The following is a 27,043-nucleotide window of genomic DNA, read 5'->3' as shown; positions in this document are numbered from 1 at the left end:
GCCACGGTATTCAGATGGCAAACGGGTCTCACTGAACTAAAGAACCTCTCCCAAAGATGCTGTGATTCTATTTTCCACCCACAGATTCTCGAAATTCACTTTTTCCCCCTGGATGCCACTAGAGGTTGGTGGTTTGAAAAACATACCTGATTTGAATATATTTTTAAAACGATTTGCCTTTATGTTTTTGTTTCCCTGCGTTCTAAACCTCCATGCTCTGACGTCTAGTCTACTTTCAGCCCAAACTCCGGGCTGAGTTTCTTTACTCTGCAGCAGGTCAGGAAACCACAACTTGAAAAAAAAAAAACCCTTATAAAACATCCGGAAATAAGGGGGAAGACTATGACTCCCAGAATGCAGTGCTCCCAGGTCTCGCCGGCCCTCCGGCTGCCCAATGAACGGGCTCCGCTAGCATCCTCTCGTCCTATTGGTCAGCTTTCCCGTCAGTAAGGGCGGAGCGGAGAGGGCCCCGGATGGCACTTTTCCCGCCACAGCGAGGCGCCGCGCAGAAAACTTGGAGAAGAAGCAGCTCTCGATTGGATACTCTCTATTCTTGTGTAAGAGGATTCAGCCAATCAGAATGTAAATACCCTACAAGATACCCCGCCCCTTCCTTAAGGTTACTTTTGTTGGCGGGAAAAGTTGGGAAGTTTTAGCGCTGGGGCAGGGTCAGCCAGGGGCCCTCAGCACGGCTCCGGTGGCAGAAGTTTCCGTGCGGCGAGCATGGCGGGGACCGTGGTGCTGGACGATGTGGAGCTGAGAGAGGCGCAGAGAGACTACCTGGACTTCCTGGACGACGAGGTGAGAGAGGCGCCGGGTCGCGAGACTAGGGCGCTGGGAGCCTTAGGGCCGCGCATGGGCCGAGGGAGGCCACGGGCCTCCAGGCGGCGGCTGCGGGGCGGCGGCTCGGGACCTTCCGCCCTTATCTCGTAGCTTTCCTAGAGGCGGAGTCAGTGGTTAAAAGCGATCCTGTGACTTTTTTCCAGGTACAAATGGTGGCCGTTCTCGCGAAAGGCAACAGGTTTCCTCCAAGTGCAAACCAGCTGCAAAGACCACGTTGATCACTCCCTGCTCTCTTAACTTGAGGGGAGGGTGAGGGGAAGGACGGCAGGAAAACGGTAGTGACCCGCCGCATTTTAGGGTCCCCAGGTTTTAGTGACCGACTTCCTAACCGGAGATTTGGCCGCAATCTTTTTCCATATCTAGTGGGTTGCGGAGAAAGAGTATTGGTATGCAGATAAAGGGGGTTTTACATGCAATTTAAGACTGACAGCCGTGGAACGTTGGTAAAAGCATCTTGAAGTGTTGATAGTGCTGTTTGTAAATGTAGCTAAGGCTCCCTACTCCTAGGTCCGGATGTAGGAACTCTTTGTATATTATACAGATGATAGGGAAATGAAATATTCTCATTCCATACAAAATTCTGCAAGGAAAAGTCACTTTGATATGCATATTAAAAGTCCGTTTAATTTACACTTTGACAAAGTTTTTATTTGTTGTCCTCGTAGACTTACGAGCTCGTTTTAATTCCCCATTAAAGGTTGAGAAATGACTGCACACAGAAGAGCTGTTGGTGATAATAGGAATAATATGGACCTTGAGGAAGTCATTATAATTCATACACTGGCCTCTTAGGGCGTATTTGGAATCCGAGGCTAGTGAGTGAAAACGTGGGAGAAATTGGGGTTCAGATGTGCCGCAGAGATGGATATATTTTTCTTGCTGTGACAGCTGCCTCTGTTTAAAAACATCTGATTTTTGAATTTGTGGCTGCTGTGGCATGCGGTGGCTATTTTGCAGGAAGACCAGGGAATTTATCAAAGCAAAGTTCGGGAGCTGATCAGTGACAACCAGTACCGGTTGATTGTCAACGTGAATGACCTGCGTAGGAAAAACGAGAAAAGGGCTAACCGGTGAGTGGTTGGGGGTCTCCAAGGGCACATCCTGGCCCTGAGTGAGAATGGCTCCCCTCTCTTCCCTGGATTGGAGCAGGCTTCACAGGAGAGGACCTGGATGAAATGTTTTTGACCCTGAAGCCCTTAGTGTCTCACCAGCTCCTATGTTTTTTACCTCTCTTCCCAAAGTAGGTGGTGGACATTTTCTTCTCAAGAGCTCCTTGTTCCATGTTTAACTGAGTATCATTTCTCCATCATTGAATTAAAAGTTGGCCCTCAGTTCTGATGTATTGTACTGGGCCTTGTAGGATGGCAGGAGAAAGTAGAAGCTAGATTTTGCCGTCAAAGCTTTGATGATCTAAGAATGTCCACTTCTGTTTTGTGGGTCATTTTTTGAGTTCTGCCCTGTCTGCCTAATGATTCTTTCTCTCGCCCATCTGCAGCCTCCTGAGCAATGCCTTTGAGGAGCTGGTTGCCTTCCAGCGGGCATTGAAGGATTTTGTGGCCTCCATTGATGCTACATATGCCAAGCAGTATGAGGAGTTCTATATAGGCTTGGAGGGCAGCTTTGGCTCCAAGCATGTCTCTCCCCGGACTCTTACCTCCTGCTTCCTTAGCTGTGTCGTCTGTGTGGAGGGCATTGTCACTAAATGTGAGTGGGCTAAAGTAGGGGACTAACGGAATGGAGGTGGCATAGGCTTGGGGGGCTGGAAGGCAGGAGAGGTGGAGTAGAGTTGGGGAGCTAATGACTTCAGAAAGGTGGAGCACTGAAATTACGGGGTGAAACTTGGAGGAGCTCAAGTATTGCACAGTAACTAGGGGGACTTTGAGTGACCACCTGTGCCAGCAGAATGATGAAGTTGGCTGAGAGTGGAGGAGTCGTGGCTCTTAGCAGTCTCCTCATTCTGACCGTGAACTCCTACTACTTCTCAGTCAGGATCAGCTGTACTTGAAGTTTTACTTGGATTATGGTGTTGTTCTAGGTATAAAGGTGAATTAATGACAAGTAGTATTGAAATTGCTCAACTAGTTGGAAGAACACAGTATTTGGAGTCATCGTGGGCTTGCCGGGGTTACATCCTCCTTCTCACTGTCTAGTTGGGTGACTTTCCATTCCTATAGGCTCTCTAGTTCGTCCCAAAGTCGTCCGCAGTGTTCACTACTGTCCTGCTACCAAGAAGACCATAGAGCGACATTATTCTGATCTCACCACCCTGGTGGCCTTTCCATCCAGCTCTGTCTATCCTACCAAGGTGAGGAGAATGAATTGATTGGACCTCTTTAGAGGTTGGGCTCAAAGATGTCTGTTTTAATGCAAGTAATTGGGTAATATCTGAAGTCTTTCTTCTAGATGTGAATAAGATGAAAAGTAAGGGTTAATTTGAAGGAAAGATTGATTGCTAGTCAGAGTTTAATATGGAAAGTCCACAATTCTTTTTTTTTTTTAAAGAAAAAATATTCTCTTTAGAAAACTTGGAAAATTATGGAAGAATTGAAAGAAGGAACGAAAGTCATCTAATGTACGTTGATCTTTTAGCAAAGTTATAATATCATATGATTTTGTAATCTACTTAGAGTAATATAGAAAATACTTCTGCAGTAATGTTACTCTGAAATCTCTGCAAATATTTTACTGTGGATTTGAGAGAAGGTTGACATGGAGAATGGCTTTAGTCTTGGTGTTCAGATTGGTCTGCATTGAGGATGGTGCGAAGTCTTCTTACTTAGAGACAAGAGAAGATGACTAATACTGATTACTTGATGTCTGAACACATTTTATCTCTGCGTGTCCCTGCCGTCAAATTTTTTTTTTTTTTTTTTTTGCGGTACGCGGGCCTCTCACTGTTGTGGCCTCTCCCATTGCGGAGCACAGGCTCCGGACGCGCAGGCCCAGCGGCCATGGCTCACGGGCCCAGCCACTCCGCGGCATGTGGGATCCTCCCGGACCGGGGCACGAACCCGTGTCCCCTGCATCGGCAGGTGGACTCTCAACCACTGCGCCACCAGGAAGCCCCTGCCATCAAATTTTAATTGAGAGCGACTGTATCCAAAGGATTGTCGGGCACTGAGGAGGACACAGATGTAAAGAAGACCCAGTCCTTGTCTACAGTTTTATCAACTGGTGGAGGAATCGTAACATAAACAAGACTGAGTTTCTTAGAATTGTAACTGAGTCATACTTGAGAACCATTTAGTCTATCTCAGGTGAAATGTGAAGCTCAGCGAGCCTCCAGTGAGAACTACTTATGTTCCAGTTAGTGATGGCCCTGAGGACAGGAGCCTGTCTTTTTACTCTCAGGCCAGTTGCATTTCCTCAGTCACCTGGCTCTCTTGTTCATTAAGATCGCTACTTTCTAGAATTTATTTTCCAGGAATTACTCAGGGGTACTCTGCTGATTGCTGTGGCCAAGCTTCTTTGCTCAGGACCTGAAATACACCAGACCAGGTCTCCTGGAGGTTGTCTAGTGTGGTTCTTAAGAGCATGGGCTTTGGTGGACCGTGGAGAACTTCTTTATCCTCTCCCAGCCTCAGTTTCCTTGTTTGTAAAATGTGGAAAATACCAGCTTTTGGGACTGAGTTGTGATGATTACATGAGATAATTTTGTGAAGTTACAGCACAGTGCCTTGCACATAGTAGGCACTCCACAAGTGATAGCTGCTGTGTTTCTAGAAAATTCAAATGGCAAGGAAGTAAAACTTTGAAATGTTTTTATTGAAGTTTAATATACAGAAAAGCTTACATAAGTGTACAGCTCAGTGAAATTTTACAAGCTCTATATAAAGTCAGCATCCAAACCAGGAAACGGCACCTTACTAGTGCTCAGAAGTCCCTCTTGAAGCCACACTGCTCTCGAGATCCTGACATCTAGCAGCTTTGAGTACTTTTCCCTGTTTTTATTTTTTATCTAAATGCTCATCTGTGTTGGGCTTCTTTTGTTCAACATACGTTTTTGAGTTTCATCCATGTGTATAGGTGTACTCCATATATTTTCACTGCTGTGTAGTATTCACTCGTGTGGCTATACCACACTTATTTAACCATTCTGTTGATGGCATTAGGATATTTTCTAGATTTTGGCTATTTGGAATAGTGCTGCTGTGAACATTGTAGTGTGTGGCTTTGGGTGAACGTTGGTGTTGGGTATTACCTAGGAGTAGAAATACCGAGTCATAGCATAGGGGAAGTAAGGATCTCAGTATAGATGTTAATGCAGCCATGGTCCCTTCTGGCTGTAGATCACCCCTTCCATTAGATGGTTTGTAACTAGAACAGACAGGAATGGAAAAAACTGGAGAAGATATTTGGCGTTTATTGTTCCTGGATACTAATCTCGTGCGGTTTATCTACAAATTATATTTGTTTCCTACAACAAACGAGTGTGGCATTCTAAGACATGGTCGAGATGACTGCCTCTCTGTGTGACTTTTCCAGGATGAGGAGAACAATCCCCTTGAGACAGAATATGGCCTTTCTGTCTACAAAGACCACCAGATCATCACCATCCAGGAGATGCCAGAGAAGGCTCCCGCTGGCCAGCTTCCCCGCTCCGTGGACGTCATACTGGATAATGACTTGGTGGACAGAGTGAAGCCCGGTGACCGGGTCCAGGTGGTGGGGACCTACCGCTGCCTTCCTGGAAAGAAGGGAGGCTACACCTCAGGGACCTTCAGGTAGATGGTTCGTCCTGAGGTGTTTGGAATGCTGCTGGCAGAGTACATTCTGGTAGCAGTCTTTCTCCAGTTTGCCATCTTCCCCAGAGTTACATTGGACTGGTGAAACACTCTACCTGCCTGGGAGATAAAACTCGCCATACTGTCTTATGCTAGAAGTGGGAGTTACTGGTCACATATTACAGCCTCCTGGCTTACCTGGGGGTTTCTTGCATGTTCCCACCTCCCTCCCATACACTGTCCCAAGCTCTGTGGGTCAGCAGGAGGTAAATTCCCAGGGTGAGGCACCATCAACATATTTGTGTCATAGATGAAGAGAATCAGTGGTTGAATTCGGAACAGCTTTGCTTCTCTGTTTTTTCTTTTCTTTATTTTTTTCTGATTTGCTGTTCTAGGTTAGGAGCCTAAGAAGGCTTTGGTGTTAGGAATTGAAAATAGCCTCTTACTGTCCTCTCTGTCCCAGGACTGTCCTGATTGCCTGTAACGTGAAGCAGATGAGCAAGGACGTTCAGCCTTCCTTCTCTGCTGAGGACATAGCCAAGATCAAGAAGTTCAGTAAAACCCGTTCCAAGGTGTGGCGTCCTTTGAGGATTTGAGGGTGGGGATGGATTTGTTAGGGTCGTATTTGGGCATGGCCATCTTTGTACTGCATCAGGAGGAAGGTCAAGGCTTTTTCTCGGAAGTATTTGGTGCCAGCTTCTAGTTTTGAGTCAGTAAGCAAAAGGGTGTTTTTGCTGTTTTTCTTTAATATTTCTGTTGTGCTACCTGCTAAGTGAACCTAATACAAATATTAGGAGTTAGAATGTTAGTGTACCAAGGAGTCTATACGGAATACACCAGTGATACATGGTTACTTAAAGATAAAATATGTTATTTTTGTTTTAGTTCTCTAATTTATTTTTCTTTAAAAAATTTCTCCTTTTAAAGACAGAATGTTCTCATTCAGAATTGAACAAAATCTATGCATGTGTGACAGAGGTTACTGCTGAAGCACAATACATAGTCTTATTAAAACTAAAATGTTTTGAGCCTGGAAGCACTTTTTTTCCTAAAGATTAAAGCTCTGAGCAGGTTTTGGAATCCAGGCTTCCTCTGTGTCTGTTCTGATAATGCTCTGATCGGTGTGAAAGTCTTAGAGAAGAAGCTTTTACAGTTAAGAACAGTGTATTTCTTCAACCATCTTCTGTGGGCTGAAGTGAGTTCATCCAACCCCATGGAGGCTCCTTAGGCTTTTCACTCCGTGGTTGTTCTTCCTCCAGGATATCTTTGACCAGCTAGCCAGGTCGCTGGCCCCCAGCATCCATGGGCATGACTATGTCAAAAAGGCAATCCTCTGCTTGCTCTTGGGAGGAGTGGAACGAGACCTAGAGAATGGCAGCCACATCCGTGGGGACATCAATATCCTTCTAATAGGTACGGTGTTGGTTTAGTCTCCTGGTCTCCCCCTGTGGGGTGTGGTTGCAGGAATCTATCATCTGTCAAATTGTGTGTCTGTACCTGGCTGTGTTTCAGTCCCATCAAAGGGCAAAAGTCTAAAATGAATTTTTAAAATTATTTTTATTATTTCTGGGGTTCCTGATTTATAATGTCTAAAATATATTCTTCTGTGAATGGGAAAGGGAAAGGGAAAGAAATAATATTAACAACCTGTTACTATACATTTCTATTGTGTCAAGAGCTGTGCTAGAAAAGCAGCACTTGCTGGGGGGCAAGGGAGTTTCCAAGAGTCACTGCTGCCCCGTCCCATTACAGGAGACCCATCGGTCGCCAAGTCCCAGCTTCTGCGGTACGTACTGTGTACCGCACCTCGGGCCATCCCCACCACCGGCCGGGGCTCGTCTGGAGTGGGTCTCACGGCCGCTGTCACCACAGACCAGGAAACAGGTATGGGTGGAAGGGTCCTTGGCAGAGGTCCAGCAGTGAGATGAGCATAGATGGTTTGAGCTTGCTCCAGGCGCTGGCCTGTATTGGGAAGATACACTTGAGAGGTTAGTGTGGGCCAGATTGGAGAGGACCAAGTATCTGGCAACAATGGGTGAATTATTGAAATGTTTGGGTGGCCCTCTAGTGACAAGAATGTCTCCTGGAAGGCTGTTGGAAAGAGCTGTGAAGGAGCAACTTTTGACATTTGAAGGGAAATAAAAAAGAAGATTGTACTGCTTTATACGTTAGAGGAAGGGATTTGAAGACCAGTGAAAAGAGAACAGAGATCTAGTTGGGAAATGGCTTGAAGATGAGGATAAAGAGAGGAAATCTGTGAAGGAAGTGTGTTGGAGGCTAGCTGCTTAGATATCAAAGTGGGACAAGGAATACTGTTCAGATACAAGCTTCCTCAGGGTTTCCTCTGAGTCTAGGTGCTGACACCTCTTAACTACACTCTCGTTCTCATGTATGGCAGTGCGAGGTGCTTAGGAAGGAGACTGACATCTAGTCCCGTCCCCTACAACCTGGATGGTAGTGTGTGTTTTTCCCTCCCCACCTCCCAGGGGAGCGGCGTCTGGAGGCGGGGGCCATGGTCCTGGCTGACCGAGGTGTGGTTTGCATCGATGAGTTTGACAAGATGTCTGACATGGACCGCACGGCCATCCACGAGGTGATGGAGCAGGGCCGAGTCACCATCGCCAAGGCCGGCATCCACGCTCGGCTCAATGCCCGCTGCAGTGTTCTGGCAGCCGCCAACCCTGTCTACGGCAGGGTGAGTGGAATCAGGCACTCAACTGTTGTCCTCACCTTCATTTGGTTTTGCTGAGTGACTAGGCTGCAAAGTTTATTCCAGGTGACCTGGGGAGCAACAGGCCACAGACCAAAGTAAGCTTGTCATCTTGTTACTGTCCCTGGTTTAGGGCAGTGGTTCCTCACCCGTTCATCCATGTCAGAATCCCCTGGAAAGTTATTTATTTAAAATAAGTTTTTAAAAATACAAAGAAGAAAACAAAAGTGACCTGCAGCCTCACAACCCAGGTAACCTACACTGACACTGAAATAAAAGTACTGCATGCAGATGGTCGGAGGATTTATGAACAGAGCAGAGAGATATAATAAGGAAATGAATAGCCTGCCTTCTCTCTCCTGTTCCTTTCCCAAGAGATGACCACTGACGGCTCTTGAGTGTTTCAGGAAACAAAAACTTTAGCATGAAAAGAAAAACAAAAAAACAAAACTTAGCATGTGCCAGTAAATACACTATCTCCTTGTTAAGAATTAATCTATTTATCTTTGTTTTTTAGTATGACTATGATGTGCTTAGGTGTAATCTTTTATATTTATCCAGCTTCGGGTTTGCTGAGTTTAGGGGTTTTGTTTTTGTTTTCTTTTAAGCAGCTGTCTAGTATTCCATTGTATGGACTTATAATAATTTGTTTAACCAGTCTCCAAATGATAGGCATTTGGTGTTTTCCCTTTCCCCTCTGCTATTATGAATGAAACTGTAGTGAACATCCCTTTATGTGCATTTTGTTAAGCATTTGGGAATGAATACTTAGCAATGGAATCATTGGATTAACAGTTACATGCATTTTTATGGTAGAGATTGCCAAATTGCCCTTTTAAAGATTGTACCATTATAATACTATTAACTAATACTTACAGATGCTTTATATTTATTAACTCCTTTCACTCTCACAATAACCTTGTGAGGTAGGTATTATCCTCATTTTACAGATGAGAAAATGAAGGCATAAAAGGTTAAGTAACTCGCTCAAGAGTCACAAGCTAGAAAATGGCAGAGAGGATTCGAACCCAGAGCCTATGCTGTGCTCTGACAACTTATGATCCCGCAGTGAATGAGAATACCTGTTTTGCTGGCATTTTTTAAACATACGGGTGCCTAGTCCCCAGCCCATAGTTTCTGAATCCAAATCTCTGGGTTGGGGCTCTTGGTAGCTATGGTTTAAAAAGGCTCCGTAGGTTAGTTCTAATGCATAGTGTGGGTTGAGAACCATACAGTTTTAGATTAATGGTAACACGTGTTACGTCATTCTGAAGAATTTCTCTGGGGAACGTAGGGAGAAGATGGCAGGTCCTGGAATGTGAACGTGGCCAGAATCGTTAATGTTACCTACAAGGTTGTCAGGCCTCTGACTGACGTGGGGAGGCGTCAGCTCGTAGGCCTGGGAGTTGAAAGATAAGAGTATAGGCGTTCTTGAGTCCCAGGAAAACCTCCCTTGATCCTTAAGACATTATAGTTTATAGATTATCACGCGTTTTTGTTGAGACTTTACCCAGTACCTTCTGAGTAAGGAAGCCAGAGGCTCCAGGTGTTTCTGGCTTAGCCAGCTTGTCATGTCTTCATAATAAGTAGGGAAGAGGGACTCATCTTCCAGAGCTAGTCCTGCCTCTGATTGAGGAGCAGAGTGAAGCTTGGGGAGGAGAAGGCTGGTTTTGAGACCCACAGTCAGTTTGCTAGAGGCAATGGAGCGAGGAGGTGGGGCTCTGTTTACCTGGAAGGAAGGGCGTGGGGCTCTGAGCTTGCTCAGGTCAGCTGAGCGTCAGAGGAGGGCTGCACATAGAGGAAATGAATTCAGTTTCTTAGTAGCCTGGAAATGCTTTACATCTTCACTGCTTATTCGCTTTGCGTTTGAAGGTCTGGTCTTCTGTTCTCACTCACCTAACCGATCCGGCCTCCTTGTTCTTTCTTCGCATTGATGTTGTCTCCACTCTCCTTTTTTCTCGTGTTCCCCACCCAGTACGATCAGTACAAGACCCCCATGGAGAACATCGGGCTGCAGGACTCACTGCTGTCCCGATTCGACCTCCTCTTCATCATGCTGGATCAGATGGATCCTGAGCACGATAGGGAGATCTCAGACCACGTCCTCAGAATGCACCGCTACCGGGCACCTGGCGAGCAGGACGGTGACGGTGAGGCCGGGGGAAGAGGAAACCTGACTGAGGGGAGGGCACCTAGACACAGGCCGCACTCTCAGACCCAGCCTGGCGTTGGTGGGCGTGGTAGCATCTGGGGTGATGTGGAAGGTGCCCTCGCCTCCCTGGTTCGTACGGTGTGTATCTTGTCCATTTCAGGGTCTGGGAACACCTTTGAGCCTCTTCTGTGGGCCAGGTGGTTCTGCCTCCTTATTTGTGGGGCTCACGTGTCTGCTTCCTTCTGGGTCCTTGCTTTGAGAGTCTTGTATCTCTTCAGAAGAAGCGATTTCCCCTGGGTTCAGCTCTTTCTTATTCTTTCTCCTGACTTGGTTTTCCAGCTATGCCTCTAGGGAGTGCCGTGGATATCCTGGCCACGGAGGATCCCAACTTTAGCCAGGAAGACCAGCAGGACACCCAGATCTACGAGAAGCATGATAGCCTTCTGCATGGGGCCAAGAAAAAGAAGTGAGCGTTCTTCACACCTCTTCCTGGAGGGAAGCTGAGATTTGTGTAGAGCATGTTTATATGTGCTGCCCAGGCCAAGATCATGCTTGGGGTCGTAATCATGGGGGCCTGTTTTCTCTTCTGGATCCACAGATGCACCCTTTTTCATGGCCACTTGCCGTGTGAATGTTCGTGGGTGATCAAGCTTAGGTTCTGGTCTTTTCCTAAAATGGAAGGCTTTGACGCCCACCTAACTGATGGTGGGTGTGTCATGTTACCCGTGTACGTGAAGTGTTGCACAAGTCTCGTGGCCATTCGTGGTGAGCTTTTGTTGAAGGGGCGGTAGATCGCAAGCACTGGAAATGTTGCAAGTGGATTTGGATAAAGGAGACTTGTGCTCAGTGCCTGACATGTGAGATCCCATTCCTCTATTTTTGGCCTTGGTGCAGTTGGAAGCATAGTGTAATCTTCAAACCTGTTGGTTTAAGAATGTGGAATTTGGAGTCAGAAAATGAAATTTGAGTCCACTTAAGATTCTCTGAGCCATAGTTTTCCCACTGATAAAATAGGACAGATAACACCTACACTTCGTACCTAAACTACCTACTTCACAAGTAATACCTAAGTAACACCATAGAATTAAATAAAAGTATGTGAGAGGGTCTTGTACATGCTGTGTATGAATGGGGTTTGTGACACTGGGTTCCAGGCTGTAGCTCTGCTCTGTCACGTGACCTTGACTTCCCTGAGGAGGGGCAAGGCTACGACCCCAGGCAGGTGCTGGGCTGTGGCAGGGGAGTGAAATTTGCCGTGTGCGGGTCCAGGGAGAAGATGGTGAGTGCAGCTTTCATGAGGAAATACATCCACGTGGCCAAAATCATCAAGCCCATCCTGACGCAGGAGTCGGCCGCCTACATCGCAGAGGAGTACTCATGCCTGCGCAGCCAGGACAGCATGAGCTCGGACACCGCCAGGGTGAGCCTGCCTGTGGGACAGTGACCGGAGGGTGACCGGAGCCCCTCAGGATGAGGCTGGGGAGGGAGTCCCTGCTCCCTGGGAGCACTGGAAGCATTTTAACTGAGTGATTCCTTACCTTTTTCTTTGTGGCCTGAAGGGCTTCCTGTTACACTACTGTAATCATTTCCTTTTACAAAGGAAAATGCAATGTGAACCCCAGAGCTAATGTGTTTCTCATGAGTTCAGATGACATTGGCCTCCAGAAGCTGTGATTTATTCAGCAAACATGTGGGACTTCCCTGGTGGTCCAGTGGTTAAGACTCCGCGCTTCCACTGCAGGGGGCACGGGTTCGATCCCTGGTTGGGGAACTAAGATCCTGCGAGCCGTGCCACACGGCCAAAAAAAGAAAAAAACATTCAGCAAACGTGAGCGACTTCTGGGAACTGAATGAGTCTCTGTTCTTACGTGCAGTCCCCCAAGAGCTCAGTCCTGGGCCCGGGAGGCAGAAAGTAGATGAAAAGGTCATATATACCTATAATTATATACCACAGTGTAGTACCCAAAGGGGAATGAATGTGAAAGACAGTTGGAGTGTAGATGCAGAAGCTGTTAATTTTTCCTTTAGACTTTCCAGAAGGGATATGAATGTCAGGGAAGGATTCCCAAAGGGTATGATATTTGGGCTGGACTTCGAAAAAAATTAGGAGTTGCGTAGCCATGATGATCATCCAAGGCTATTTCTAGAAACCTAATACACCTGCCCGTGAATTTATCGAAGTCTTTTGGGGCAGTGTAGTTTATATAGGTAGGATTTCACAGCAGAAAGACCCAAGTCCCAAACCATCGTGATGTGATAGAGACATAGACTCTTGGATTCAGACATGACCCCAGATCATCTATTCCAGACTTACACCCAGACAAGAATTCCATCTTCTGGAATTCCTGCTGGGACTTCCTTGACACCTCCAGTGACAGCATGCCTGCATTGAAATCACTGCATTGAATCACTACATTGAATCACTGCATTGAAATGTTAGAATATTCTTCTATTTATTGAGCTTAAACCTGCTTCTCCATGACTTCTACCCATGGGCCTTAATTTTGTTTTCTGGAGACTGTGTATGACTTACTTTCTTCAGATTAAACAGCCCCCTGTCTTTTTAATTGTTTTTCCTGTCACATGAACATGTTCCAGTGTGTCAAAGGCCCTCTCACTGAATACAATACACTATCTTAGTTGTGGTCTTAGTGGGATTGGTAAATCTCTCAGTTTGGACTCTGTAGTTCTGCTCGTGTAGGCTAGGATTTCATCAGCTTTAGGTTATTCAAGAATTGGAGTTTACGATGGAATGTATAAGCTACATACTCTGGTAGCTTTCTAAATCATTAAAAAAATTGGTGAATTTATTTAAATATGAATGTATTTGTTTTTGAATGTCAGATTGGCTGTAAGTGATCATTTAGAAAACTAGAAAACAGAAGTGACCAGATACATCCCTGAAGCATCATAGGATGGGGGACGGGAGGTGTGGTGGAAAGACCAGCCCTGGGCTCTGACCCCAGGGCTTCAGTAACGTTTGCAACTTGTGCACATCCTTTCACCTCCCAGGTCGCAGTTTTTCAACCCATAAAATGAGAAGGTTGGATAATGTCAGGGCTGCTTACCTAGGAGGGCACATCAGAATCATCTGAAACTTTTTTTGTTTTGGCTGCACTGCACGGCTTGTGGGATCTTAGTTCCCCGACCAGAGATTGAATCCGTGCCCTAGGCAGTGGAAGTGTGGAGTCCTAACCACTGTACCAACAGGGAATGAATTCTTAAACCAGACATTCTGATCCATTAGACCAGGGATGCCATTCAGACAATAGCATTTTAAAAAGATGAACCCTCCACCACCCCCCACCCCCCCATTTGGGATAACACCCACCCCTTTGGGAACCACTTGATAAGAACATGTCAGAATTGTGCTTCTCCTCTGGACCTAAGTGGGTTTACCCAACTTTAGAAAGTTTGTCCTCAGATAACCTCTCTCACACCCCCATGTAGTATGACATTAGACAAATTATTGGAAGCTCTTTGAGTCCCATTTTCCTCATCTCTAAAGCTGCTCCAGGTTATTAAGGCTGTTGACTGACACAGTGAACATAAAAGCAGGATCCTGGCGCGTTGCAGGCCTGCGGCAAAGGTTCTTCCTCACTTTCCTCTCCAGCTGTAAGATGCTGGATGGTTTTCTTCCCTGTTCACCTCGTTCTCCCTCCCTCAGCCCTCAGTCATGTTTCCTTGGTTGTTTTTATCTTTCTGAATTTTACGTACTTTTTTCTGGCTCCATGGCTTGGTTTTTCCAGAGCTTTTCTGGTGGAGTCTTTCCCTCTCTGTGCGGTGGGAGTGACGGGCATGACCGGCATGCCGTGGGGGGACTTGGATGAGTGGGCCCCTTTGTCTTCTCCCCCAGACGTCTCCAGTGACAGCCCGGACACTGGAAACTCTGATTCGATTGGCCACGGCCCACGCCAAGGCCCGCATGAGCAAGACCGTGGACATGCAGGATGCAGAAGAGGCTGTGGAGCTGGTCCAGTACGCTTACTTCAAGAAGGTGAGCATCCAGGTGCTGGGCCTGAGGCTCCTCTGAATGAATTGTCGGAGCTCGTGCCTCACAGCTGTGCACGGTTGACACCTGTATCTGGGTTGTTGGCGGAAAGCAGCGTCTTTCCACTGGCCTTCCCCTGACTTAATCTCTTTGCTAGCATGGGGGTTGTCTTAAATTTAAACTAAACACCTGATCTATAAAGAAATGAATTGTTTTTCACTTAACCATTACGGGATAGACTTTTTTCCATTCATTTCTGTATTCAGTGAACGCTCCTTGAGCACATACTGTGAGAAGGGTATGGCACCCAGCTTCCAGCAGCTTCAAGCATGGGTCGCAGCCAACCCCTGCCCCTGGTCCTGGACTCAGGAATGAGAGAGTCCAGGTCATCAGACCCAGGGAGTCACTGCTATCGTTGGTGCAGGAAGGACTGTTCTTTACTCAGTCTCTGGCATCTGTGACCCTCCTGCACACCCACGTGTGGCTTGGTGTCCTAGGTTCTCGAGAAGGAGAAGAAACGTAAGAAGCAAAGTGAGGATGAATCGGAGACAGAAGATGAAGTGGAGAAAAGCCAGGAGGACCAAGAGCAGAAGAGGAAGAGGTCGGATGAGGCACCGAGGAAGGAGATGAAAGACTTAGATTAGGGCTGGGGAGGGGCGGAGGGGGTCAAGGCTGCGGGGAGGGGTGACCAGACCTGTGCTGCAGTGAGTCAGAGTGTGAAGGTGACTCGAGCAGAGAGGGTGACAGCCCCTTTGTCCTCGGTGTGAAGCTTTTGGCCTCTTTCCTGCTAGGGAAGGGCTAAGTAGAGGAGCAGTAACCTGCGCGGAGGCTGTTGAGTCCACATTTCAGAAGTCTTTCCTCCAGGTTATCTTTTCCTCTCACACCTGTGGTTGAATTTATGAGGGTGGGCGACAGAGAAGAGCGTTGGGAAGCAGGGCCTGCTCGTGCTCTAGTCCAGAGACGTTTGGTCTCTTTCAGAAAAGGCAGCAGTTTGTACAGGCCTGGGCCTAGTGTTCCATTTGGACTGTATGTAGATGGTTCTCTGTGGTCAGAGGTGCAGGACGGAGCTCACCAAAGCCCGTCCCTTAACTGCTGTGGGCACTTTAGGAGGAAGACCCGTCACTCGGATGCCAAGGATGGGGACTCCTATGACCCCTACGACTTCAGCGACACGGAGGAGGAGATGCCTCAGGGTAAGCGAGCGGCCCCTAGTGGTACGAGGTGGTCGCTGACTGCTGACCCTTCAGTGCTCTGCCTGTTGCGTTTGCTGGTGGGCTCCCAGTGGGCTCCCCACTTGGGACCCTGTGTCTAAGAGGTCTGTCCACAAGAATCCCAGGAAACTCAGTCAGAACTTTGGAAATAAGCTTTGCCCCCTTGTCTGCTTCCTCCCCGGTGAACTGTGCTCCTTGCCAAGCCTGGTGTGAGCGTCCCAGATCCCATGTGCTGAGGGTCCCCCGTCTGACTTGAGGCCTTTCTCCCTGCCTGCCCTGGCTGGCCCCCGAGGGCCCCAGGAGTGAGTGTTGCAGGCTCATGAGGGCGGGGTTGGAGAGGGGCCTCTGGGCTCTGTGGACATGGCTTCACCTTGTCGTCCTCCCACTCTCTGCCACCCTTTCCCCCTCAAGTGCACACTCCAAAGGCGACAGACTCACAGGAGACCAAGGAGTCCCAGAAGGCGGAGTTGAGTGAATCCAGGTGAGGAGGGAAGACCTCTCCCCGGGATGGTAGGAAAAAAAGCTGTTATCAATGGAGCTCAGAACTAGAGGCCCGAGGGTTTTTAGAACAGTTTCTACTCTGATGACAATTTCAAACTTGAAAAAAGTTGCAAAAATAGTGTAAAGAATTCTTTACACTCTTTACTCAGAATCCCCAGTTGTTTATGTTTTACCATTTGCTTTATAAATAATTCTCTCTGGGAATTTTAAATCAATACCCTTGTGAGTTCAGGAAGAAGGGTCGTAGAGCAAGGACAAGTTGTGTCTCACTGTAACCTTGGGTTCCTCTCAGTAGGAGATATATATATATTTTTTTTTTCTCCTCACTGAACTGTTGTCATTTGTTTTGAGATAAAGAATTTTTACCACTAGAGGTTCAGAAAGTTTTATCTATAAATTTTATGTTTCCTGGATTTCAAAGTAAGTCCACGGCTAAGGTTTGCTGTTTTCTTTTAATACCTTAACAGACTCAAACAGTGTCTTCACTGAAAAAAGTTTGAACAAATTGAAAAGTATTTAGGAAAAAACATTAAGATCAAGTATAATTCCATCCCCCAGGACAACCATTGAAGTACATTTTTTTTTTTTCCTTTTTTTTTTTTGCGGTAAGCGGGCCCCTCACTGTTGTGGCCTCTCCCGTTGCGGAGCACAGGCTCCGGACGCGCAGGCTTAGCGGCCATGGCTCACGGGCCCAGCCGCTCCGCGGCATGTGGGATCTTCCCGGACTGGGGCACGAACCCGTGTCCCCTGCATCAGCAGGCGGACTCTCAACCACTGCGCCACCAGGGAAGCCCCATTGAACTATATCTTAAAGCACTTTCTGAATCAGCACATGGAGATCTCTTTTCAATGACTGCAGGGTTTCCATAGTATGGATGTGTAAATTTTTATTTTTGTTTTCTAATGGTGGACATTTACCCTTCATAAGACTGCTGTTGACAGTAAAACATTCTTAACATTTATCACTGTGCAGTGGTGGGGGAAGAGCTGTGGGGTTAGCTTCTAGGAATGGATTCCTGGGGTCAAAGGAGATGCACTTTAAAATTGTAGTACATGTGACTAACTCGCCTCCCAAAGATGCCATCCAAGTTTGCGTTTCTGCCGATGGTATATGGATGCCAGTTTCGCACATGCTCAGAGGCCTCTGGTTTTTAAAATGCTGTTATTTCTCACTGTGCAGGAAGCTCTGTACTACAACAGCTTAGCTTTAAGGGGGAAGCTTGGGCGTGGAGCAGCCGGGGCAGGCTGTGCAGTTGGAGGATGCCTGTGCTGATGGACCGCAGCATCGATCTGGCCTGAGAGCACGTGGGCCTCTTCCTGCTCCTTCACCCTGTCTCTCCTGTCCTGGGCAGGTTGAAGGCCTTCAAGGCGGCCCTCCTGGAGGTGTTCCAGGAAGCTCACGCACAGTCGGTGGGCATGAGTCGCCTCACAGAATCCATCAATCGGGACAACGAAGAGCCCTTCTCCTCTGCGGAGATCCAGGCTGCGCTGAGCAGGATGCAGGATGACAACCAGGTCATGGTCTCCGAGGGCATCGTCTTCCTCATCTGAGGGCCCTTGTCTGTGGACGGTGGGGTTCGGCCAAGAAAGTTTCTTCCCATTTCCTCCTCCCCCTCCCCCCAGCCTATGCGTTCATTCCCTGAATGTCAGTGTTGAATTGAACTGAAGTGGAGGACGGATGACCAAGCGGAGGCAGTGCTTGGTGGAAGCCTGGGGATGGGTCATGAAAGCTGCTTCAGGGTTAAGAGAAGCAGAAGGTGCGCAGGATGAAGACGATGCATCTTCACTGCAAAAGACTGGACCACACTCCTCACGGCCCCTCCCCAAACAAGCCACACCATTGTTCGCTGTAGGTAACATGACTTCTGAGTATTTTGGGGGGCACAGCTGGTTTCTGTTCATCCTTTCTGTGTTGGCTTTTTATCCCCCCACCCCCGAGCACTTTGGTCTAGAACAGACTTTGGGTGTTTCTGTGCTGATGGAGAGAAGCTCTGAGGCAAGTCCTAAGGCCAAGAAAGCTTGCTTTGCAGTAGCACTAGTTGACTTATACGTACTTTAGACTCAAATATCCAAGACGTTGAATAAACTTACCCATTGTGACCTTAATACTGTGTGATTTTATGGACATATTTAATTGTGTTTTTTTTCCTTGAAAGCTCCGCCCTGCGGGATGGGCTGCCCGCGTTTGGCCTGAGTCACCACAAGGTGGCAGCAGGCAACTGCACTCTGGGGGCTAGGCCTTCTCTGGGCAGATTTCTTCCTCAGGGATGCCAGCATTTATTGGTTAAAGCTGCAAACCCAAACAGCCGCAGGAGGCCAGTGAGTGAAAGTCCGGGAGAGTTGACCCTTTGCCAGGCTTTTCTGAGCAGGAATCAAAGCCCCTTCATGGAGAAATAATACCCAATACATCAGATGCCTCAAAATCATGTGAATTCTTGCCCGTTAAGAGATCCCCTTACAGGGGCGTTATGAAACGTTTCTGTTTTTAAAGGTTTTTTTTTTGATGTGGACCATTTTTAAAGTCTTTATTGAATCTGTTACAGTGTTGCTTCAGTTTTATGTTTTGTTTTTTTGGCTGAGAGGCATGTGGGATCTTAGCTCCCTGACCAGGGATGGAACCTGTACCCCCTGCCTTGGAAGGCGAAGTCTTAACCCCCAGACCGCCAAGGAAGTCCCTTTATGAAACCTCTTAACACCTGTTGTCCAGCCCTTAGGGTTTGTTAGTTTGTTTGCACAGAAGTTTGTGGAGGGGCCAGGGCGGGACTTCTATCCTCTGTATGGTTTAGGTAGCTTCTGAAGAACTTTTGAGGTTACTTAAATAAAAAGAAAAAAAAAGTGTGACTTGATGACGGGCCTGGGTCACCTGGATTGGAACTGCTCTGAGGAGAGGCTGTGCAGGTTCCCAGCCATAAGATCCGGGAGCTGCTTCCTTGTTGCTGAGGGCAGCCTGTTACCCTGAGGCCATGAGGCAGTAGGTGAGAGTTCAGGGTCATCTTCCTGGTTTTTCCACAGATGTGAAATCCAAGTCCTGTTGGGAGAGCTCTAGAGAGTACAGTCCAAGGAGCGGGCAGTGGTGCCAGCGGAGGAACTGGACGCAATTGCACACCGGCAGCGAGTCCTGCATTGTGCTGGGTGCAAATGGAGGACCTGATGCTCTGGAGACCTCCAGGCTGGGGGTATATATACATCTAATGTGTCAGTGAAAAGTTGAAAACTACAAAATATGATTTATATGCCAAAGGAGAGTGCACACAGTGAGAGCGGAAGGAACTGAGGGGCCATGAGGGAGGCTATCAGGAAGAGGCGGGAGCTTCCGATGGGGTGCTGTAGGAAGAAGAGCTAGGGGCTTTTAGGGTCCCCTCAGATGAGCATTTCCTTATTGAAAGGCTAAACGCTTTGTCAATAGGACTTTTGTCCTCTCTCCTTCACACCTGAAGAAACTGAGGCACAGGGTGGGAGAGTAATTAGGTGCATACCGGATTCAGCAACAGCTGTAATGCCACGTTTAGCCACAAGAACGGAAGGTAGCACACTGTATTCAGTCGTCAAAAGGGATGTCAATTGTACTAAATAACCTGACTCTTAGGAACTCAGTGAATCTTCACGTTGACCTTCTAAAAACTTGTGTGTGTTGTTTCCCAACTTAAGCAACATAAGAAGGTTGCTAAGCATTTAAAGGAAATATTCTTACTCATTGTCCAGAGGCCCCATCTTCCTGCTGCAGGAACATGAACGAGGCTGCTGGGCAGGGGTGAACTGGTCTGCGGGTCAGTGCCCCCTGAGGGCATCACTGTGGCTTCGCAGAGATCACGGTGGTGGCCCCGATTCACCGGGGGGGGGGGGGAATACACGCTTCCTTATCCACGTGCTTCCTTCCAAAGGAGAAGTCTGTTTCCATTTAGGTTTGCCATCTGAAAGAGTTCAAATAATTTGTGGGGCTTTGAGAAATCAGTTGTATCTTGAAAAATTTTATCCTTATTCTTTAACCCTCCTGGATAAATGAAGTGTCAGTATGAGAGAGTTGTCAAAACAGACAATTGGTAAGTGTGGCAGGAATCTAGTCCTCTGCCGCTTACCGAATAACTTCAAGTGTTGAACTGCTGGTTAATTCATCTGTAAAATGGGGATAATTCCTGCCTTTGCAGGGTGCTTGTGAGGTGACTGAGGGCAGCTGGTAGGTGCTAGCCGGCAGGGAAATACTCCATTGTACTGCCATTATCACCTCAAATTCCTGGTTCCACTAAAACAAAGTGATTCTTTTTTTTTTTTTTTTAAAGTGATTCATTTTGATGTGTTTTAAAAAGCCCACAATCCTTTGATCAAAACCATTTAAAACGATTTCCCTGTGTTGAATCCCCGAGCTCGGTCCCTTTCCCTGCCTTTCCACGCTTTCCTCGATGGTCCCTGTGGCTCTGACCCAGGCCCGTCTTGCAGGGAGGACCCCTGCCTCGGCTTGTGACAATGGGCTCTTGAGCCGTCTCCCAGGGACAGAAGCCTGCCCCGGGTGGGCAGTGTCACCTCAGGCCTCAGAAGAGCCCTGCAAGGTGGGGTCATCAGGACAACAAGGAGGAGGAAGAAAAAGAGGAGAAGCGGGGCTTCCCTGATGGTGCAGTGGTTGAGAGTCCGCCTGCCAATGCAGGGGGCACGGGTTCGTGCCCCGGTCCGGGAAGATCCCACATGCCGCGGAGCATGTGGGTCCGTGAGCCATGGCCGCTGAGCCTGCACGTCCGGAGCCTGTGCTCCGCAATGGGAGAGGCCACAACAGTGAGAGGTCTGCGTACCACAAAAAAAAAAAAAAGAGGAGAAGGGCTCCCCGAAACCAAAGAATCAATAGGTTGTCCTCATTTTCCCTGAGTTTTCAAACTACACCAGCTGTCCTACTGACTCCAGACTTTTTCTGGGGTGAAGTTTCCCCAAAGGGTGTAGTTCGTGGAATCAGGCAGGTGCCAGGGTCACCTGTGTGCTGGCTGCCCGGCTGTTCCATCCTCACACCAGCTCTGAGTCCTTCCCTCCCCGCATCTTCTCCCCGCCCTCCCCAGGAGCCACGTGCCACCACTTCTGCTCCCCAGGAGGGGAGAGGGGAGGTGGGGCGTTTTGCCCTGGTTCTGTATGCGCAGGAAATCTCGCCAGAGAGCCTAACGCTGGCAGAGGAAGTGAGCCCTGCGCTGAGCAGCAGGGGCCCTGCATTTGAGTTCCTTTCTGGCAGTAAGTGGCTGATTAACGTGCCAGGCTGGCCAAGCCGCTTCCTTATTGGTTTCTTTATCTGGAAAAGGAGGTGGTTGAACTAGGTGATTTCTGAGGTCCCTTCTGGTAATGCATGAGACACCCAGTGTCAGTTCTACCCAGAAGACATGTTAGCCCTGGCAGGCAGGTCAGAATGAGTCGACCATCCTGTTAAACACACTTTTTGAGGGTAGTAATATTTGTGCTTCTCGATTTTGTGGGTTGAACTCCAGTATGTTTCCAATTATCTCAAGGAATTGTATTTAATTCTTAGAAAAAATTTAGAATAAAATTAATTTTTGTTTAACCCCATTTTAATTTGCTGAAATATAAACCTAGTTCCTTTTCTTTTTTGGGTCTGCTGCCTCGGTGATGAATGCTGGTTTCTGCCTGGTCCATTATTAACCAGCATGGAATCCTACCTCATTCTCTTCAGTTATTCCTCAAGGGAGAGAATTAAGATTCTAAATTCTTTTCCTAAATATTTTTACTATGAAATTCTGAGTATTTTTCCATAGCCTGTAGGAGGATATTAGCCTCTGCTAAGAATTACCCTTCTGATAATAGTTCTCCCAGCAAGTACTTTTGTAGCAAGCTAAGCCTTCTTACATTTAAGTTTCCAACATTTAACCTTGACATAGAAAGGTCAGCTCGTGCTGCTATTCTACTAATTTAAGTAGATGGAGTCCTGAATGAGAGCGATGACAGAGCTGGTAAAATCTCCAAAAACATAGCCTAAAGTTGGAATTTAGAACTATGGGCATAGTTCTATTTTTAAAAACTATAATTATGACTAATAAAACAACATGGAGTATTTAGGAAAACAGAGAACAAAAAATTATCTTACCACTCTAATATAACTACTATAATTTACTTTTGGTGAACTTTAAAACCAGTTTTAAAGGTGACACTTCACAACATAACACTTCACAACATACCCTAATATAACTACTATAATTTACTTTGGGTGAACTTTAAAACCAGTTTTAAAGGTGACACTTCACAACATATCCAGTGGTGTCAGCAAGTTAGAGATCAGGTGTTTTGAGACTGAGATTCATATACCACAGGAATTTAGGGATGAGTAGTTTTAAAACTTTGAACTGAAAGTCAGATTTCTAAAAATCTTACTACAGAAGAAGTGCAAAAATTCAACCTGTCACGTTGAACTTTGTTGATAAAAAAAAAAATTAAGCAAGTTAGAGTTAACCTAGGCATGCTGTTCCAAGCAAACTCTGACTCCCAGAAACAGCTTCTTTGTGCACTTGGTGATTGGGACAGGTGGGAAGGGGTTGGCCCTGCTAATAACAACTATCATGGTTAAGGGCTTACTATAGACTAGGCACCACATAAATTATCTCCATAAATCTTCCCTGCAATCCTGTGAGGTGGGTTTTATGATCCGAATTTTACAGAGGAGGAAATAGGTTTAGAGTAAGATTACATAGTTTGCCCAGGGTCTCATGGCTAGTTGATGGTGGATTCTAGATCTAAACCCAAGGCCATTTGATTTTTGTTTTAAATTTTATTGAAGCATTGTTGATTTACAATGTTGTGTTAATTTCTGCTGTACAGCACAGTATTCAGTTATACATATATTTACATTCTTTTTCTTTTCTTTTTTTGGCTGTGCCATGTGGCTTACAGGATCTTAGTTCCCTGACCAGAGATTGAACCCGTGCCCCCTGCAGTGGAAGCGTGGAGTCCTAACCACTGGACCACCAGGGAAGTCCCTATACACTCTTTTTCATATTCTTTTCCATTACAGTTTATTGGATATCATTTCCACTCCCACTCTCACCTTTTTAAAATTGCCAAATTTACTCTGGTTAGAATTTGAAATTAATTTTTATGATCTCATGCCATTCACTTCTCATATCATACCTTCAGTAACACTTGCAATTCAGTGATATGTAAGTGGCTTAGAAATTCTTCCTATCATTACACATAGCAAATGCAGAAAAGGCAACTTTCTACCACTATATAATCTTTGAGAACCAGAGGTAAAAAGTTGGTAGAGTGAGGCATCTTAAGAGCTGTCATTGAAACCATCTGGCTGCTTGTTCATTTATCTTGTTAAAACACCGATAAATGTGCGTAAGACAATGTGCAAAGGCTAAAAAGTGTTCAGGATCAAAAAAAGAAGACTGGTTTCATTTCCCATCCTCTTCAAAGGATGGGCAGAGTGGCTCAGGTGTCCTGACTCCAGGGCAGGCGTCGCTTGGAAGATGCTGCTCACCCTGCAAGTCTGGTCCTCTGACAACTCATCACTCTCCACCATGGCCTGGGTGCCTGTGTTTCAAATTTTCTCCAGCCTGCATCTGGAGAAAGTTATTTACCCTTCTCTGGGCTCAGAATCAAAGCCCTGGGTTTGAATTTCAGCTCTGCTATTTAATCGCTGTGTGGCTTTGGACAGTTTCCATGCACTCTGTCTCAATTTCTTAACCTGTGAAATGGAGAGATTTATGGGTTTGTTGTGTGAATCAGATAAAATCGTGGACATGAAAATGCTTTGTAAGCTGTGTGGCTTTATCTACCATGTAAGGTAGATATTGATTTCCTTCTCCTCCACCTTCTCTTTCAAGCATCCTTCATCCCCTTGCCTCAGCAAGCAAGGATGAAGAACTACCTCTCACGGGAAACCCATTTCATCCTGTCGTTCTACAGCGTTTCTAGGAACAGTAGGAGAACCCCGAGATTCATTCGTCCTTCTGAGTCAGTCCACGCAAGAGTGAAAGTGACACATTTCTCAGAAGTGTGCTTGTTTCAGTGCCTTTCTTTCTGGTCCTCCTCCCCTCCCTTTTATTCTCTTCTTAGCCTGTATTTTCATGGGAAACATGCAGTGATGACACAGAATTATTCGAATTGAGTCATGCGACTGCTTTCCAGTAAAAGAGGAGAAAACTGAAGCTATGTTAGTCTCTGTCTCCCACGGATATGCACACACAAAAACGGATATGCACACACACCTCTACTCCTAAGTCTGAGATTGTGGGTGTGTTTAATTAAAATATCAATACATATTTTTTTGGTTTTCATAGGATCCCCAAATTGAAAGAGAAGTTGGAGATGGTCCCGTTCAAACAGAGCCCCCTGGTGTACCATTCCTCTCTGGAATGTCACTACCATATGTTTATCAAGCTTTAGTGTGACCTTCTGGTGACTGTCCAATCCCTCTCCCTTTTAAAAATTTTCTAAATACTTGAAAATAATATTCTGTGTCTGTAAGTTTTCTTTTCTCCAAAATATCCCCCTTTAAATAAGATTTTTTAAAAGTTATCTGATCTATTAGGAATTGAAAGTAATGAAGGAGGGGAAAAACTTTCTCCTCTACCCTCTTGGGTTTAGTCCCTGGGGTCCTGCAAATTAAACTGACAAAACCAGATCACCAGAGAAAGAATTTATTATGTGTGCGTACAGAGGCCTTTGTAGAAAAGAAGTGAAGATTCAAAGAAGCAGTTAGACCCAGCAGCTTAGATACCATTTTAACAAAGAGTCATAAACTGTGGATAGATAACTAGACAAAGGAAGGAGGGAGTGTTGAACTTCTAGGGGAAGTAGATTAAGGGAAGATAAGTATATGGGGGAAGCTAATCAAAGATAAGGGTTATTTAGTAAGGTTTATTATGCAGACTCAAGTTAGTGCCTTTTCCATCCATAAGAGTTGTCCCCCTCTTTCTAATATGTAAACTTCCTTTACAAATGGAAAGTTGTTACCTTTACAAAAGGAAATTTATGCCTGGTTTTTAGACAGAAAGGGGGATGGCCGAGAGCTTTTCCTGAGTCTGCTGTTTCTCAATTGCCTTCAGCTCAGATGAATCCTTATGCCAAAGTGGCGCCTGTTGTGGTGGCATATTCTGATCCCCCTCTTTAGCGAGAAAGTGGGTGGAAGAAGAAATTAATTAATATTCATACTAAGAACTTAGTATGAACATTAAATTAAATCGGGTCAAGTGAGTAAGTCTTCACTGAGCACCAGCCATGGGTAGTGTACTTGCTGGGATGGGGGTGTGCAGAAGCCACGGCTGTCTCCTTTAAAGAGTTTAAGATCCAGAGAGCAGATTAGGAACAAGCATTTGAAAACGTAAAAAGCCAAAGCACACACAAATAGCTGTTCAAGTGGATGGTAGAAAAGTTGTCTCTAGTAATTGCTAAATGAAATTCCACGAGAGCAAGTGGAGAGTTCAGAAGAGGGACAGACACTAGTGGGTTTTGGGTCAGAGGACACAGACTTTGAGGAACAGTCCAGGAGTTTGGGTAGAGCCTAAATGAGCAGAAGAACTGAAATGAACTTTCCAGGAAAAAGGACCTGGCCTGCAGAGGATGAGGCCTCAGAAATACCACACATTTTGTGGAGCAGAAGCTGGAAAATGAGGTTCTTTCATGCGGAAGGTTTGGGAGGGTGACTTCCTTTAACAAACTGGGTTGGGGCCATGCATCAGATTTAGGCCAATGTCTAAGGAATTGGTCATCCAACCCAGAGGCAAGAGTAGAGTACAAGCTCATCTTTCTGGGGCAAGACCCTCCGTCCCAGTTCACCACCCCAGAACTTTGTGGGTTGTCAGCATGGGACTGGGGGAAAGTCCAGGAGCAAACGTTGCTGATCCCTGGTTCCTGTACAACACTGGTGGAAACAGCTGAGGGTTTTCGTGGGAGGAAGCCAGTAACACGGGACAGCATTTGACAGACACCCACTTGGGCTTTCCCTGGGCATGACGCTCTGGTCGTCAGTTGACTAATTCCATTCACCTTGATGCAGGAAATTATTGAATAGCTTGGCTGATGAGTAAGTGAAAGTCTGCACGAAACCCTGAGTTGCCTGTAGCTCGCCTGTGGGTGGCTCGATCAGGTCAACCCAAAGCAGCTGCTGCTGAATTTCGACATGGAAAGACCTCAATTTCCTGGTCTCTCCGTCCCCACCCTTGCCAAAGAACCTTGCAGAGTAGAAGAGGGGTATGGTTCTTAGCTTCGAGGGAGTGCAGCTCTGAGATTTAAGGCTCTGATTTTCTTATCCCAATCACTTTTCAAGTGTACTTGACTCTCAATTTCTCAGCTTCGGAAAACGGAATGTGTCCAGTGAGCCCTGCTGTAATTCTATAGGAAATCCCGCACTTTCTTTAATGTTCCCTAAAGCAGCGCAGCCCAGACTTCCATGTGATGAGAATCTCTTGGAAATCTTGTAAAAAGGCAGAGTCTGATTCAATAGGTTTGGGGTGAGGGCCCGAGATTCTGCATTTATTTTTTGCATATATTTTCAGGCTTTTTTCTGAGCGTACATTTATTTACACATATACACACACATACAAATATACATATACATGTACATAGTGTGTTTGTATCTACATCAAAGGAATGTCATGCTTTATATGAAGAACCGTATCAATATTTTCAAAAATTGTTACAAAAAAGGTATTTTTAAAGTTATTAAATTTTCTTGGAAAGCAGTTTCTAGCGGCTACATAGGTTTTATCATATATACATGCTAACAATTCACTGAACTATCGACATTATTCTACTGTTAGAAATCTAGGGTGTTTTCAATTTTCCCACACTGAATGTCCTTGTGTGTGGGTCTTTGGGTGCTTCTCTATTTCTTCAGAACAATTCCCAGGGGTAGAACATTTTTTTTAGGTTTTTGCTTCATATTATTAAATACCTTACAAAAGTTGTACCAATACACTCCCAGCT

General features: G+C 46.2%; 1 protein-coding gene across 1 annotated transcript; it reads left to right on the top strand.

Annotated features, from left to right (window-relative positions):
- Nucleotides 1–491: 491 nt before the first annotated feature.
- On the top strand, nucleotides 492–18,221 carry MCM3 (minichromosome maintenance complex component 3). The gene is made up of 17 exons (XM_030870492.2): nucleotides 492–801; nucleotides 1,801–1,913; nucleotides 2,339–2,547; nucleotides 3,018–3,148; nucleotides 5,329–5,567; nucleotides 6,031–6,139; nucleotides 6,827–6,980; nucleotides 7,320–7,451; nucleotides 8,054–8,262; nucleotides 10,253–10,427; nucleotides 10,769–10,895; nucleotides 11,699–11,849; nucleotides 14,286–14,426; nucleotides 14,918–15,021; nucleotides 15,528–15,613; nucleotides 16,043–16,112; nucleotides 17,485–18,221. Exons 1-17 carry the CDS (start codon nucleotides 724–726, stop codon nucleotides 17,681–17,683), a joined length of 2,427 nt encoding a protein of 808 aa, XP_030726352.1. The 5' UTR covers nucleotides 492–723; the 3' UTR covers nucleotides 17,684–18,221.
- The last annotated feature ends 8,822 nt before the right edge of the window (nucleotides 18,222–27,043 follow it).

The sequence above is a fragment of the Globicephala melas genome, chromosome 11 (genome assembly GCF_963455315.2).
Source record: "Globicephala melas chromosome 11, mGloMel1.2, whole genome shotgun sequence".
Taxonomy (NCBI): Eukaryota; Metazoa; Chordata; class Mammalia; order Artiodactyla; family Delphinidae; genus Globicephala; species Globicephala melas.
The sequence above is the reverse complement of the archived record's forward strand: the minus strand, read 5'-3'. Positions and strand labels throughout refer to the sequence as shown.